Consider the following 15,778-nt stretch of genomic DNA (forward strand, 5'->3'; position numbering starts at 1 on the left):
CGACTAAAACTGAAGCAAGTTCAGACCTGAGAAGGTGCGCAGCAGTGCGCTACACTTTCACAGAAATAGTGTTAATAGGTTGCAACAGAGGTTTTCTCTTGCTTTCTCCCAGAGAAGTGTTTACATTGATTTAAAAGGCAGTGCACACAATGAATCAGGTGCTATACACAGAGCGCAAGACATTGTTGGGTACAAGCACAGCCCGATTACTTAATTATTTATGGATGCCCTGTGATGCTACACTTCCTTCCTTACATGGTGGATATAAGGTATGAGAAAGACAACGTTTCAGTAGTAAAATCTGACAATTCTGATATTAGCAGGTAATAAAAAAGTTGTGTGATGGATTATTGACTCGCTACTGCAACTCAATCAAGGTTACTGTTTGAATTCTGCCTCGCACTGATGCACTGTACATCTTATCCGTGAAGTCACTTGTGTGTAGCAGAGCAGCGATGCTGCTGAGGAAGTAACTGTTTCTGTCCCAGGTAGATTACAACTAGACACCGGAGCAGGAATGAAACTGAAGGCTTTCTTCTGCCTGTGTGATAGAAGAGTGATCCTTTCAGTTATTGGACATAAAGGGGGCTGTCCTCCACAGCTGCCAGGCAGCAAGAGATAATTCTCAAATCGTGCAGGGTTTACCTTTGTTCAGACATATGGGTTTCAGTGTTATAACTCCTTTCTAGTGTTTTTCTAGGTGAGATCCAGATAAAGTTGGGTGAGTTTTTCTGTCAGTATTTTAAATGAAGGGAGTCCTGTAGAGCACTGAGGGCCCTGTTAACCTAGAGAGCAGGATGACAGCTTGCTGACTTCAGGCAGCTCAGAAACTCATGTATGTAACATCTGCTGTTGGCTCTTGCTGAACGAGTAGGAGGAGCAGAACACCAGATATCTTAGGATTTTCTGCATCTGTCCTAAGGGCCTGTTGCCTGTTGAAGCATACATGTGTAGTTTTTAGAAATTTTAGTGCTTAAAACGTGAGTCCTATTGTCCACAGCTTGAATTTTTGCTTTTACCAAAGTGTAGCATCTGCCTTTTACTATCACTTGAGGTAACAAAAAGCAACCAGAAGCTGCCTTGGTTAAGTTCCTAAAAGTGATCGGGGGAAGTCTTGAATTAATAGCCAAATAGCTGGTGGTCCTGGCGGTTTCATCTAAGAGGTAGTCCGGGATTGCCTTTAAGTGCTGAGAGTGTGGTGTGAACAGGTAAACACATGCATGCAGTAGATGTTAATACTAAGAACTGCAAAGGTATGAAGCAGACTTAGGTCAGGGGAGATGATCCAGCATCTGTGTGTTGGTAAACACAGAAACCTTACGTTTCCATCATGTCTTTCAGGTCCCCCCCCCCCCCAAAAAATGTGAAAACTTCTTCAGGTCAAAACAGGTTTTTGATGTCATCAGTGGAATTTTTAAGCTTTTTGTGCTAAAGAGAATGTCAGATTCACTCAACAAGGACAGTTTTAATGTCAAAGGATGCAGTATATCAAAGTCTGAAGGTTAATAATAAAGAGGAACGATAAAAGTGTTTCTTGATTTTTTCCAGTTTCTCATTTGCTCAGGTCAGATATTCAGTTGCAGTAACATTGAAAGGGTTGGAGTGTGTACACTTCTGAAAATGTTGGTATGCAAAAAATATCAGTCTTATTGATTTATGATGAAATCTGCAAAATCTGTTTTCCCTTATAGTACCATGTGTGCGTGTGTGTGTTAAAGATGTTTCATTACCAAAAAAATCATCACTTTCCCCTCTTACTTTTTTCCAGATCTTCTTTTTTGTTAATATCCTGCTGTATTTCACCAAAAGAAATGACTCAGCTGAATAACACACTCCTACACACTCGCATAGGTTTTCAGCTGCAGACATCTGTAATGCTCTTTAATCTTTCTTTTATTCTAGCGGCTGATGGCCCAGGCGACCGCTTCATCATTGGAGAGTCCCAAGCTGGAGAGCAGGTTCGTGTCTACGCCGACACCTCTACAAGCTCGCAAAGAGACCCTCACTCACATAGTCAGTCTCACACAAACACCCACACAAGCTGGATATGAAAATAAAATACTTCACTTTTGCCCTTCACCTTATGCCTTGACCAGCCTGTAATTGCACATCAGTGTGTTCCCTTAGCAGGTGATGAAAAGCCCTTCACACCAAAGCAGGGCCCAGAAAGTCAAACTATAAACACATTAGATCACTGAGACAAAAGCAAGCCAGAGAGTTTTTTGACACCCTCAGCATCTCATCTCAAACAGAATCACTACACATGCAAGCATCCATTTCTTTTGTGCCTTCACATCCTCTTGTAATTTCAGTTACAGTGTGCATAATTTTTGGGGGGGCAAAGTTTTATCAGCTTTTTGGGAAAGTTTGTCTGTTAGTGACTTCCATCATATCCAGTCAGTTATCCCATTGGGTTAAAGGTTTGAACCCATTTTACTGTGTAGTGTTAATTTGGTCAGAGTAAGCCACCCTTTAAAAATCTGACGTCATTACCTCGCCCACAGTAGGTGGAGAGGTTATGTTTTCGATTGCGTTTGTCTGTCTGTTAGCAGGAGACCTTGGAAAATTATGAACGGATTTTAATGAAAATATTTGGAGTTGTTGGGGGTGGTACAAGGAATGATTGATTGTATTTTGGTGGTGATCCGGATCACTATATGGATCTAGGAATTTTTTTTAAAGGATTCTTTATCATTGCGAGATGAGGGCAATAGTCACTGTCTCGAAATGTTTTGAGCCAAAATTAATTCAACTTTATGAAAATATTCCTTAGGGGCCCAAGAACATGTAAATTAATTTTCAAGTTCAAAGTTCAAGGTCACCAAAAACAGTTTTAAAAAAAAAATCCCTATCTCATCATTGCCAAAATAGTTTTAATTCATATCTCAGTGAATTTTTCATCTATTGCAATGCAATTTGTTACTCTGGTACATCATCTTACTCCATTTTTAATTAAAATAGATACTTTATTGATCCTGAAGGAAATTAGGGACAGTACACACTCACAGTAAGTCAAAGTGAACTTCAAACCCTACACAAAAATCACATACACAGTTCATATCTCAGCAAATGTTTTTTTGTTTTTCTTTTTTTCATTTTGATTTTTAGAGGATGCTTTTAGGGTACATAAACTATACTATACATGTTTACTAAAAATAAAATAAAATATATCCAGACTACATATGGTATTATCTGTTAAATAATAAAATAAATTTCTGGTCTTTGTAATCTAGTAATTTATGATGGAGTATGACAACATTGGGTGGTATCTACTGCAGCGTAGTATCAGCACATATCCTTTCAAGTAATTTTGACTTATGTTTCCTTTCTGTGTGTGAACAGCCCACTCAGACAGTAATGCCTGGCCAAGTGATGAGAGTCACGACAGGTGCCCCTATACCCTGTGGGGCAGACGCTGTAGTCCAGGTGGAAGATACCGAGCTCCTACGCGAATCTGAAGATGTAAGTATGGCACGTCGCTTTAAATAAAGAAAAGAACTTAAAGGGGCCTTAATATGCTTAATATGCTTGTTTATACTGGCACTTGATGCAGCGTATCGGTTCATCCACTGTCTCAAACAAGTTGGTTTAGCACCCGCCTCTTTAAGGCCTGAGGCCCACTTTCTTCTGATTGGCTGCCCCTCTTCTGGCTACTGCAAACCAAACCCAGTACATGTGAGCACCACCTGCTCACCATAGATGGGAAGTGACCGGATAAGGAAGTCTGTACAAGTCTGTAGCAGTCTGAAGCACGAGCTTTTGTCTCACTTAGTTTTAAACATATTGACATTGTTATTTGAAACTTCAGCCATGTTTATTACAACCATGTGAAAATCTAACAGCATATACACGATAGAAAATATAAAGAAAACATAAACGGTTACCTTTAACCCAATAAAATGGCCAGTAAAGTCTGATGTTTTTTCACTGTGAGTTATTGCAACCAGGGGCACAGTGGTGAAGTGGTTAATGCTGTTGCCTCACAGCCAGAAGGTCCTGGGTTTGAATCCAGTCTGGAGTTAGCATGTTCTCCCTATGCCTGCATGGGTTCTCTCTCTCTGAGTACTCCGATTCTTCAGAGTCCAAATACATTGGTGATTCTAAATTGACCGTGGGTGTGAATGGTTGTCTATGTGTTAGCCCTGCAACAGACTAACCTGTCCAGGGTGTACTTCCTGCTCTAGGGCTGCTGGGTGGAGCCTCCACTGCTACCCCCGTCTCCCCAGCGACCCTCAATTGGATAAGTGGATGGATGGATTTATTTGAACCCAGAATTAGACAGAACACTGACAGCATCTTAATCTAGTACAGCCACTTTTGCCTTATTTGGGACTGAACCATATCTGTTCACTGTGATGAATGTTTGTCCTGTAGGGCACAGAGGAGCTAGAGGTACGAATCCTAGTACAAGCTCGTCCAGGGCAGGACATCAGGTTTGTGCATTACTGAGATGTTTGTTGTTATGTTGCAAAATCATAATGGCTATACTTATTAAATACTGCCAAGGTGGTAGACACTATTGGGATTCAGCTCAAAAAATTAATTCAAGGTGCAGTGCACTGCTGCTACTGTCTTTATTTTAGTGCTGCTGTCTGTTGTTGTTCTTTATTTACCACTACAATATTGATGATCACTGAAGGAAAACAGATCTTTAAAACACACTGCATGGCTCTACCAGAACATTTATTTAAGCCACATTTAGTCATTTTTTTGCAAGCCGAATGTAACAGTAGCATTTAGAGCTTTTTTTTTGCAGGTTTTAAATGTTTAGTCATCTCTTTGTAGGCCTATCGGTCATGACATCAAGCGTGGGGAGTGTGTGCTGGCAAAGGGCACCCATATGGGCCCATCTGAAATTGGTCTCCTTGCCACTGTTGGAGTTACGGAGGTGGAGGTCCAGAAATTCCCTGTGGTAGCCGTCATGTCCACGGGAAATGAGGTAAAGGTTAAGCAAATCATTATTTTGTCATAGTGAATTATGTCTCTCATGCATGCTATTTCTGTATTTGCTAAAAAGGTTCCACTTTGGCTGCAAAAGGTCGAACAGTGTGCTATTTTTTTCCTAACAGCACACCTCGTTTATATTTATGCACAATCACCACTGTTTGCTTTGGCTGCAGACAACAGAACATCGTTTGGAAGTGTATGTGCAGTCAGCTGTCACATATGTGCTTTCAGTTGTGAAGAACATGTTTATCTGTGACCAGGTGGTTTTGTTTAAACAATAGAGTCAGATTTGTGCATTTTCTGTGACTAATGTCCAGTTTAAATTCCATGGGGTGCATGAATATGCATAGCTCTCCATTTTCAGCGCTGTGTAGATTCATATTTCAATTCGTATTTCATTTAAGTATTTTTTAGCATATTTTTAGCATATTTCTCTCATCTGCTGTCTTCTGAAATAGAGGATTAGATATAGTTACATCTTATTCCTGAGCATTTATTTGGTGTCAGTGGACAAGAGAATCCATAAAACCCTATTAGCATATTGTAATTCAAATATTTTAAGATACAGCTAGACTTCTGCACCTCCCTCAGTGCTCTAGTTTCAAACATCAGAAAATCTAGCTCACGACAGCAGACTTTGGCTAACTGTAGCTCTTTTCTGGCATGATCAGGTGATGTGCTTTTAAAGAGCACCACGGTTACACATGGAAGTAGGATGTGGTGGCACCATTGGTTAAGCAGAGGGTTTTTATAACATGGGACACTGAAATTAACCATGCGCATATGCCTGTGCTCGTCTAATGGGAGGGGCTTAGAATAGAGAGGGGAGAGCTTCAGGAAAAGCAGCTGTCTATTTTCACATTTTGGCCTTTTTTCTTTTTGAGATTTCGTAAATTTGAAGAATAAGCTTTAATATTAATGCAGCATTTTTCGTGAGAAAGAACAGAAAACAGTATGTGAGTCTTTTAATTCTGTTATAAATCATATAGCATAACATTATGCTGTGGGATGATTTCAATAAATTCCAAATTACAACTAATGCACACGATTTACCAGAGTAATAATCCAGCAAGGTATTCATAGTTTTGTCATAATAGGGCTACAATGAATAACTATTAATAAATTAATTAATAAAATTTTTCTGTGAATGAATTCACTGTTTATAAAAGCACAACTGATACATCGCCCCCGTTGTTATATCGGCCAATATTAATGATTGACCGATATATCAGTATCGGCATTTATAACAACCAATTAGGGCTGCAACAATTCCTTGAGTAACTCAAATAATTCCATTAGAAAAAAATCCTCAACACAAATTTGTTTCTTTGATGCTTCATTTAAACTCTGTAGCACTCAGGTGTCACCAGGTAAGCACGAGTGTTTCTCCCACAATAGCAGCATTAAAGTTCTCCGTTGCTGCAACGAATTTCCGTCATTTTAGCACTAGCGATCATTCGATAACAACAGGAAACCCCCCGGTCAGCCATTCGATACCGAGGGGCTCCGTCAAAATATTTTTTATGCTTTAATCCATGATTAGTGACTGAAAACAGACCTGCAAAAAAAACATATTTAGGAGGAAGCTTGTGAATACAAAGCATTACAACATTAAGCGCATGCAACCCCCAGTTTTTCAACAAAAACACTGATAACACAACAGCAGCAGTTGTTTTCCATGCAGTTTGTCTGCACACACACACACAGCAAGTGCAAAGAGGCAGAGCCGTTATCAAGACGCTGAGCTCAGGTGGCACGAAAGGAAATGTTTCTCTAGCGTCCAAAGCAGCAGCGCTTGTTCACAGCTCCATTAAAACCTTTACTGGGAAACAGCTGGAGGTCCTTCATCAACCACCTGATCAGCAAGTGTCACCGTGAAGAAAAGAGAACTTTGTCGCTGCTCCATCCACCGCTGTTTGTTTCACACATCAAAAAAACTGCTGTAAATCTACAGAAGTTAAAATGTGCCGATGAATTGTTAATAAGACAAAAGTATTTCTTATCCGATTACTCGATTAATTGATAGAATACTCAATTACTAAAATAATCGATAGTTGCAGCCCTACAACCAATGAATGAAAATTTTAAAAGTAAAGAAGAAGACAGAAAAACACTGTTCAGCCGTTTTATAAGAGTTGACAATGCATAGTTTGTCAACCAGGGGGAACAACGGTGTTTGGAATGCCACAAATGCAACAACTGGCTGATCCAAGCAGAATTGGGCAGAGTGTAAAGAAGCAATTCCCAGCTTGTGATGAATTATTTTTAAACAGCATTGTCATATTATCTTCGTAAGGACTCAAATATAACTACACTTAACAAATGCCTGTTTATGATTCAGGTGTCTGAAAGAAAAAAATATCGGCCATCAAATATCAGTCTTAAAATCCTATATCAGTCAGGCGCTGCTGTTTAGTCTAAAAATATGAGAACATAGTGACAAGAGCAACTCATAAGAGGCCAAACTGACATCTTTAAGGTGCTGTTAAGTGCAACTGACAGTAACTTAAACACAAACAACAGATCAGTGTTGCTAATTTGGAACTTCAGATAGTGTCTTTTTCTCAGTTTTAAAGTATTATTTTATGCAGCATTTTTAAATCAGACTTATTCAGTACAGAGAGCAGGTTAAATATAGTAACTACGTGCCCAAAAAAAAGTTTGGACACAGTTTATAATATTGTCTCATCTTCCAGCTGAATAATTATTTCTTTGCTTACCAGACTGTGTTGCATATCAAAGAGATGCAAAACAGTTTTTTTAAACAATTTTCACAACCAATCAGAAAAGACTGCCATCAGGTATTTATAGTAAGTTTCTAACATGTTATTTCTCCTGGTGATAGCTTCTGAACCCAGAAGATGACCTCCATCCCGGAAAGATCAGGGACAGCAATCGCTCCACTCTGCTGGCCACTATTCAGGAACATGGTTACCCCACTATCAATCTGGGCATCGTGGGAGACAAGTACGCCTTCAGATCTTGCCTCTACCAGAGTTCCCTTTAGCCATGCTTCCATATTTTAATATGCTCTGTGTACTTATTCAAAGATAGGTCTATATTTTCTTTTTCTGTGATTTTCTGTCCTGGGAGTCGGGGGGGTTGACATTTGTATGTATATGGTTGTCTGTGCCCTGCAGCCCCGATGACCTTCTCAACGCTCTGAATGAAGGCATCAGCCGTGCTGATGTCATCATCACCTCAGGAGGAGTGTCTATGGGAGAGAAGGTACAGTGGCAGAAAATCCAGTCATAGAGTTGTGTTGTACTGACACCTTGTGGTAGCTGGTAGCTGGACAGCTGATCGTCATAGTTGGTTTGAGTTAATTATTTTATGAGACTAATTTTTTTTTTGTAGTGCAGCAATTATTTACATTAGGTCCTGATTTTCTTTCTTTCTTTCTCGTGTTTTTTTAGGACTACCTTAAGCAGGTGCTGGATATCGATCTTCATGCTCAGATCCATTTTGGTCGTGTGTTCATGAAACCAGGGTAAGAAATGAAATCTGTTTCAAAAGCGCTTCACAAGCAATAGATAAAAAATGACATGTTGTAGGGGGCATGTGATAGAAAATGAGAACCAGTGGAGAATTCATAAAGGATACATAATATTTGAAGTGTTGAAATCAACTTGTGTTCTTTTTCAGTCTCCCAACAACATTTGCCACCTTGGACATAGACGGTGCTCGCAAACTAATCTTTGCCCTCCCAGGTAGTGTGTGAAGTTGAGAGAAAGAGTGATTCACTCTGCTGTTTGCGCAGAGATGTTACTCACATATTTTCCCCCTTTGCTTTCTCTCCTTGCCACCCTCTCTCTGTCCCTCCGGCTGTCCTAGGAAATCCCGTGTCTGCTGTTGTTACCTGTAATCTTTTTGTCATCCCTGCCTTGAGAAAGATGCAGGGCATTTTGGACCCCAGGCCCACCATCATCAAAGCGAGGGTAGGACACACAGGGCAACCAGGACATCCCGACTTTGACTTCATCGCGTTTTCAAGCACAAAAAGTGTCCTTGCTCCTCTGAGGGACGATTCACAGTTGCTGTACTAACAAATAGGTCTTGAGACCGTAGATGCAATTAACTGCAACAGAGAGAATCTGTAAAATATGGGGACATTTACAGTTATGTTTATAAACAGGGTGTATTATTGCAGTCTATTGCATCCGAATCCGTGATTTGATATCATTTTCATCACCTGCATGATACATATTTATGACCACAGTGTTTTGCTCTGACTTGGCAGAGGAACCAATCACGGCCCACACTGACCTGAAGGCCTGCTCCCCGGTCATGAATATTCATAACTGTAGAGTGAGAAAAATCATAACACGATACACAGTGAGCACACGCAGCCTGTGCCCCCTACTACCATCATGAAGGAAGCAATCTGGTCCCCTGCCATTATGGGTGCTATTCAAGGTGCAGTGTTACATCATTTGGTGTTATAAAGCAGTTAGAAATCAACTTGAACACATTACTGCCACTTAGGGGTGGAACTGATGGCCTTCTCCAGATGTAGCCAGACAATTTCCCAAAGCAGATGGTATCAAGCACAGGTCAGATAATACTCTGAGAAAACCTTTCCCTTTGCCAGAAAACTTGTATAATCTTTGTACTAATCTGTTTGCCCTATTTTAAAGTGTATTCAGCAGAATTTTACCCAAGTTGTTTATGTTTGGTATTAGTCCAGATCTGGGATTTTTGCCATTAGAAGATTTGTGTGTGTTTGTGTAGCCCATAGACTGTATATAAAAGATAGTGCCACTGTGATGTCAGCTGCATAAGGGTTTATCAGACAAGCCTGTTTTTGGCACTACTCATTTGGTGTAGTCGTAACTGTTGTGCTGCATTCATGTGCTAGAAAAAAAGTTCATTATCCAACTCCTGAGATTTGGTAGAAAATCAAACAGATATGCTAAATAAACATGAGATGCGACTGTGTCCAAAATCTTGTTGAGACCAGGATGTAAAAGTTGGGGGGGGGAGTGAGAAGAAGATGCAATTCCAGCAAAAATCAACATGTGTGGTCTTCATCAGGGTCTTTACCATTTTATAATCAATGTATGCGAATTTCTGAGTTCAAGCATGAATCCTGTTGTTACTATTGCCTTTGGCAGTGCTAGAACAGTCGGGTTTGTAATGTCAGACAGTAAAGTGAGAGCCAGAGAGATTCTAAGAAATTATCTGAAAACAGATTTTGCTTCTTTTTTTTTTCTTTCTACACTACAGAGCCATATGGTCTTCAGTTTGATACTGCAAGCATAATGGTGATAAAAAGGTGATGTGTTGTTAGAATCTATGTTGTGTGTTTCTTTTCTCTAGTTGTCTTGTGATGTGAAGTTGGACCCTCGCCCTGAATACCACCGCTGCATTTTGACATGGCATCACCAGGAGCCTCTGCCGTGGGCACAGAGCACAGGTACAAAGCCGGCAGCAGCGATATATATATATATATATATATATATATATATAATCTGTCTAAGGGATTTCCTTCCTCCTCTCATTTCTTTTGCTGCTCGTTCCAGCAGAAAGCTTTTTCCTCTTTCGTTGTCTTTCATTTCTTTATTTGCATTGGTATCACTGTTTATAAAGTACCGCTACACCACGCTCCACTTTCTCACTCACTGCAGCCTACATGTCACTGCTCAGTGCTGCTGAGTCACATGACGGGCTGCAGGACAACTAAACACAGGAGGACATGGAGGAGGGGGCAGAGCAAAGTGTGCCTGCATGAGAGGACCGGTGTTCGCACAGACAGGTTCTCCTTTTTGATGAGCTGGAGCAACATACTGAACTTAGAGGAGAGAAACAAAGTAAAGCATTGATCCTATCACTCTGGTATTGATCGGATATCAGTACCAGCATTGGTATTGATACTATCGATGTTTTAATTGATTCACCCACCCTTAATGATACCTGATAATTATAACAACCACTACAAACCATAACAAAATACCTCTGCTAAAACAGCACAACACCTTCAAGGACATTCTGCATGTCAACAGTTTCTACAAGGTCAGTTTTTATAAGGTCGGCAGTTTGTTTCCGGGTCATAGCCTCTCCAGATAGCATTTCTGAGCATTTCAGAGTGGAAATAATCGAGATACTGATTATATCTCTATATGGAACATGGAGCAGAAGTAGGCGTGATTCCATACTAAAATCACCACATTTACTTTGGTTTACTGCAAGTGAAACAGATTCAACCACATGGCCTTCTGCACTCTTTTAATACTAGCTAGATTGGCAGTGGAAAACACAAACTGGTCAAAAAGTAAATTTCATTCAAAGTGTTCTTTTTAACAGCTTATAGCTCTGACTGTAAGTATTTTGTTCCCTCGTCTGCTTTTCTGATGCAGGGAACCAGGTGAACAGCAGACTGATGAGCATGCGCAGTGCTAACGGGCTCCTGATGCTACCTCCAAAAACAGAGCAATACGTGGAGCTGCACAAGGGTGAGGTGGTCGACGTCATGGTCATTGGCCGGCTATGATGTCATCACGGAGGGATGGAGAAACGGCGTCACATAGCGAGGGTTGGAATGGGTGGTTCACGGTGCATGTCCACATATCATTGACTATTCTGTAATATGCAACGGCACAGCTAGTTTTTATTGATTTGGATAACGTTGAGGTATAGTCAACATCTTGATCACAACCTAGATACATATGAAAAAACTAATTTAAAAGGATTATAGTATTTCAAACAAAGAAAATATAACTTTTAATGAAAAAATCTAATTATAAAAAGAGATTTATTCTGTAATATATTATTATGATTATTCTTATTATTATTATCATTATTCTTATTATTATCATTATTATATTAAGGCGACTTTGTTCCTTTCATTGCAATTGCTTTGTGTGTTCAATGCTAGACCTTATCTATAGCAGTAGCATTTTAATAGACAGCTGTAGGTGCCTGCCAGGACAAAAAAAAAAAGGCAAAAAAAAGAAAATTATTATTTTCTCATCTTTAGTGGAAAAAAAATAATCTGTTTTTTGAAAATAAAGAAAACACCGAGGAAGGCTCCAGATTCCCCACGGTGCTCGGCTAAGAGGAAGAGGGGCCACATAAAGGCCACTTCCTCTTCGGAGCACCCATCAAGGTGACACTTCTGTTTTTCTCTCATTAGTATGCATCATAATGGCTTCACAAAGAGCTTTGCTTGTTGTTTATCTTGTGAGTCTTGTTTATGTGCGCAGTGCCAAATGCCTGGGCAAGGAAGAGGTGGTGTTGGGGAGGGGGAGGGGGGGAGGGGGCACACCCCAGATGGCCCAGACCCTGAAGCTTCCTTATATTCATGGTGACCGGGTGTAAACTCCGCCCCAAACCCCACCAAGGGCGAGCTGAACCTGGGAAAAATAATCTTTTATTTGATCAACTATTTAAGAAAAAAAAAAATGAAAGAAAAGAAACAGCTTCTTTAAGTGCTGACAGCCTTTTTAACCAACTTCACAAAAAATGTACAGAAAAAATAAGAATCATATTGTACAGATATATGTGACCAGCACTCCTAAGGAAATTATTAAGCAATGAGGAGACATTGAACAACGCTGTACTATAACATTTTCTGTAATGATATGAAACTGACGAAAGAGACTAAGATAATAAAAGTCCTTGATCATTATGTAAAAAAAAAAACAAAAAAAAAAAACAAGTTCTTGTTGGGTTTCCTTTTTTTTTTTTAATAAAATATATCTAATGAAAAAGCAGTGAATTTCTTCTTTGGGGCTAAACGTTTGTATGAAGGTTAGACGAGTGTGTGAATGAGTGGTTTGCAACCCTTAACTGACCATAACATGTGGATGTGATTAAATGTTCAAGAAAAAAAGAAAAGCTTCTAGATCACAATTTCGGTTTAAAGGTTAAAAACCAGTGGTTTATATTTTTGGTTTGTGACTTTTTACGAAAAGTAGCATCCTGTTTTCATTTCACAGATAACAGCTCAATTTTAAATTGTATCTTTTGGCATTTTGTTACTGGCAGCTTGTCAAAAAAAAAAAAACAACTTAATTTGTTCCTGTTTCTTTAGTAGAATATATGAAAAATGCCAAAAAATAAAAATAAATAACACAGTTTGACAGGCGTAGAATAGTATTTTTGCACCAACAAGGTGGTTCCCAAAGAAATATTAACTGAAATGATGGCACTTTTCAGCCTGGACTTTGAAATTTTGAGGAAACTGGACAAGTGGAGGATAAAATAAGTGATAGCAGATGAACAGTATCTGAAATTCATGTTTTTAAGAAATGGGGGAAAATCCAGCAAAGACCTGACACAGGCCCTTCAGCTGATCCTGTTCACTGAAGCCTCATCAGAAATGGTCTCAGTGGAAGGGTGGCTATCAAGAAGCCATTCTTAAGGAGCGGGAACAGAGAGAAAGGGCTGTGATATACCAAATTACACAATAACTGGATTGAAAATCAGTGGCAACAGATTTTGTGGTGTGATGAATCCAAATTTGAAAGTTTTGGTTTGAATTATCAGTATTTACAGAGGAGGTCAGGAGAGAGGTACAACAGTGAGTGTCTACAGGCAGCTGTAAAACACGGTGGAGGCTCTGTGATGTCTGGGGCTGCATCTCAGCCAGTGGTCTTGAGGATCTTGTCAAAACTGATGGAATTCTGAATACAGAAAAATCCCATCAGATTGTGAGCCACCATGGAAAGCATCTGATTGGCGACAGATTCGTTTTTCAACGTGACAGTGATTCCAAGCACAAATCCAATGCAGTAAAAACATACCTGGATAGAAAAACACACAGTGGAACACTTTCAGTCATAGATTGGCTTCCCCAGAGCCCAGACCTCAGCATTACAGAAGCAGTATGGGATCATTTTGACAGAGAATGGAACAAAAGGCAGCTAATATCCAAAGAAGAGCTTTGAATATCCTTCAAAAGGCCTGGAGAACTATTCCTGAAGGCTACTCTAAGAAAGGAAGTAAAAGCTGCCTAAGTGAGGTCAGGCTGTGTTGAAGAATAAAGGTGGTCACATCAAATATTGACCTTCAAGCTCGTTAGAACTGCATAAACTCTGTTTTTGCCTTGTATACTGTTGCTGCCTTATTTACTGTATTTCCATTTATGCTTCCACATTTAGATAAATTGTTGCACCCATTTTCCTAGCAAAATATAAAGAAATTAGGGGAGGTTCAAGATTTTTGCACAGTACTGAAAAACTTGTCACTGAGTTTCTTAACATTGTTTTTTGATACTTTTTCACTTACTGCACCTTAGATAAACATGAAATAAAAAAATCAGCTGCCTTGGAATAAACCTTTGAAAAGCAAAGGAGGTTTTAACTGTCTATCTTTCTAGGGAAGGTAAGTATTTAAGAATTGGGAACTGGCAGAAGGGAGCCTAACGAGGAAAAGAGGTTAAGCACAAAAGTGTCGGAAAGGATTAACCTAATAGAAAGTACGGCTGGAAAAAGGCAGCTCCTGGCTTTGGTGGAGAGATTTCTGAGGCAGCATGAGATTAGACAGTTTCTCTTCTTCTCAGCAAGGTAAAATGACAGTAGATCCCATTAGCTTGCAATGAATAATAGTACTGTGACAAGAACTTAGTTAAATTCATCAATGTGAATGTGCATAAAATGTGTTTAATGTAAGAGGATAAGTGAATATGATGGCAGGAAATAATGGCACATTCTTCATACTCTTAAGTATAATGACTGTTTATTCATTAGAGGATATCATGAGTGTCTAGTTTTCTTAAATGCAATAAACTAAATTAACCCATTTAGATAAAAAAAAAGGGTAAATATAATGATTCATGATCAGTTAAAGCCTCTCTGAGAAACAAAGTTGTGGTTTGTATTTATCTATAGCATTACTCGCAGCAACTCCCTGCAGCACTGTGTACAAACTCATGAGTTAATAGCTCGCAGGACAGTTGGCAAGAATTTGTAAGCATCCTGAATTAGCAGAAACAGAAGGTTTTGATGAGCAGGGCAGAGTCAGGTAGAAGTGAGACAACAGCACTCATCAAACCATCTTGTGACTCTTTCTGGCAGTCATCCTGAAACCCAGCAACCTGGACTACAGTGACCAAGGCTTATTTTATCACATCAGTACATGCACATCAACATTGTTTCAAGATAGACTTAAAAATTGAAGGCACTACAAGCAAAACCGTTTCTAACTCATGTTTAGATGTCCTCTGTCCTAGGATGTCCTCTCGACTCAGTGCAGGTGGTGGGAGACAGAAGGACTCTGACCAAAATAACATCACTGATGGACAAGGTCTCCCATCCCATGCATGAAACTGTTGCTGAGCTGGAGAGCTCCTTCAGTGACAGACTGCTGCATCCTAAATGCACAAAGGAGCGTTATCGTAGATCCTTCCTCCCAGCAGCTGTAAGACTTTATAATCATCACTGCTCACAACAAAAACCACAATAACCTACACAATGTAGGATAATATATAATATACTGTAAATAGTCCGGCCTGTTAAGGTTCAACACACAGGCACATCATGTACATTGTATATAGTGTTATTATTAGTAGTATTAAGGTTAATCTTGTTTGTTGATTTTATATATATTTATATTCTTTTCTTAATAGTGTGAATTATTATATTTTTATTTATATTTATAATAACTGCGGCTGCTGTTACACCCAAATTTCCCCTCTGTGGGACAATAAAGGCTGTTTCTTCTTCTTTAAGCCTGTATGTGATGTTTGAACTTCACAGGTGATGGCCTCCCAATCCATCACTGGGGAATATTTCTGTGCTGTTCATAATCTTCTACACACTTTCTTAAAATTCACTCAAATATTTTGTGATCTTTGAGATGTGCTGCGATTAATTCTGTTTTATGCTACTTT

The 15,778-nt window shown here is 39.4% G+C and overlaps 1 protein-coding gene across 5 annotated transcripts in view; it reads left to right on the plus strand.

Annotated features, from left to right (window-relative positions):
- The window catches only part of gphnb (gephyrin b), a 123,301-nt gene extending 111,122 nt beyond the window's left edge, over positions 1-12,179 (plus strand). For 3 of the 5 annotated variants that reach the window (XM_030721792.1, XM_030721794.1, XM_030721795.1), the window contains 11 exons: positions 1,903-1,958; positions 3,343-3,462; positions 4,375-4,433; positions 4,786-4,939; positions 7,793-7,914; positions 8,088-8,175; positions 8,364-8,437; positions 8,593-8,660; positions 8,782-8,885; positions 10,267-10,363; positions 11,304-12,179. In XM_030721792.1, coding sequence (XP_030577652.1) covers positions 1,903-1,958; positions 3,343-3,462; positions 4,375-4,433; positions 4,786-4,939; positions 7,793-7,914; positions 8,088-8,175; positions 8,364-8,437; positions 8,593-8,660; positions 8,782-8,885; positions 10,267-10,363; positions 11,304-11,437 — 1,076 coding nt within the window. In that variant the 3' untranslated portion in view covers positions 11,438-12,179. The remainder of the gene's footprint in view (positions 1-1,902; positions 1,959-3,342; positions 3,463-4,374; positions 4,434-4,785; positions 4,940-7,792; positions 7,915-8,087; positions 8,176-8,363; positions 8,438-8,592; positions 8,661-8,781; positions 8,886-10,266; positions 10,364-11,303) is intronic. The other 2 variants (XM_030721793.1, XM_030721796.1) reach the window with 1 other exon arrangement.
- The last annotated feature ends 3,599 nt before the right edge of the window (positions 12,180-15,778 follow it).

Source organism: Archocentrus centrarchus, chromosome 24 (genome assembly GCF_007364275.1).
Source record: "Archocentrus centrarchus isolate MPI-CPG fArcCen1 chromosome 24, fArcCen1, whole genome shotgun sequence".
In the NCBI taxonomy this organism is placed as follows: Eukaryota; Metazoa; Chordata; class Actinopteri; order Cichliformes; family Cichlidae; genus Archocentrus; species Archocentrus centrarchus.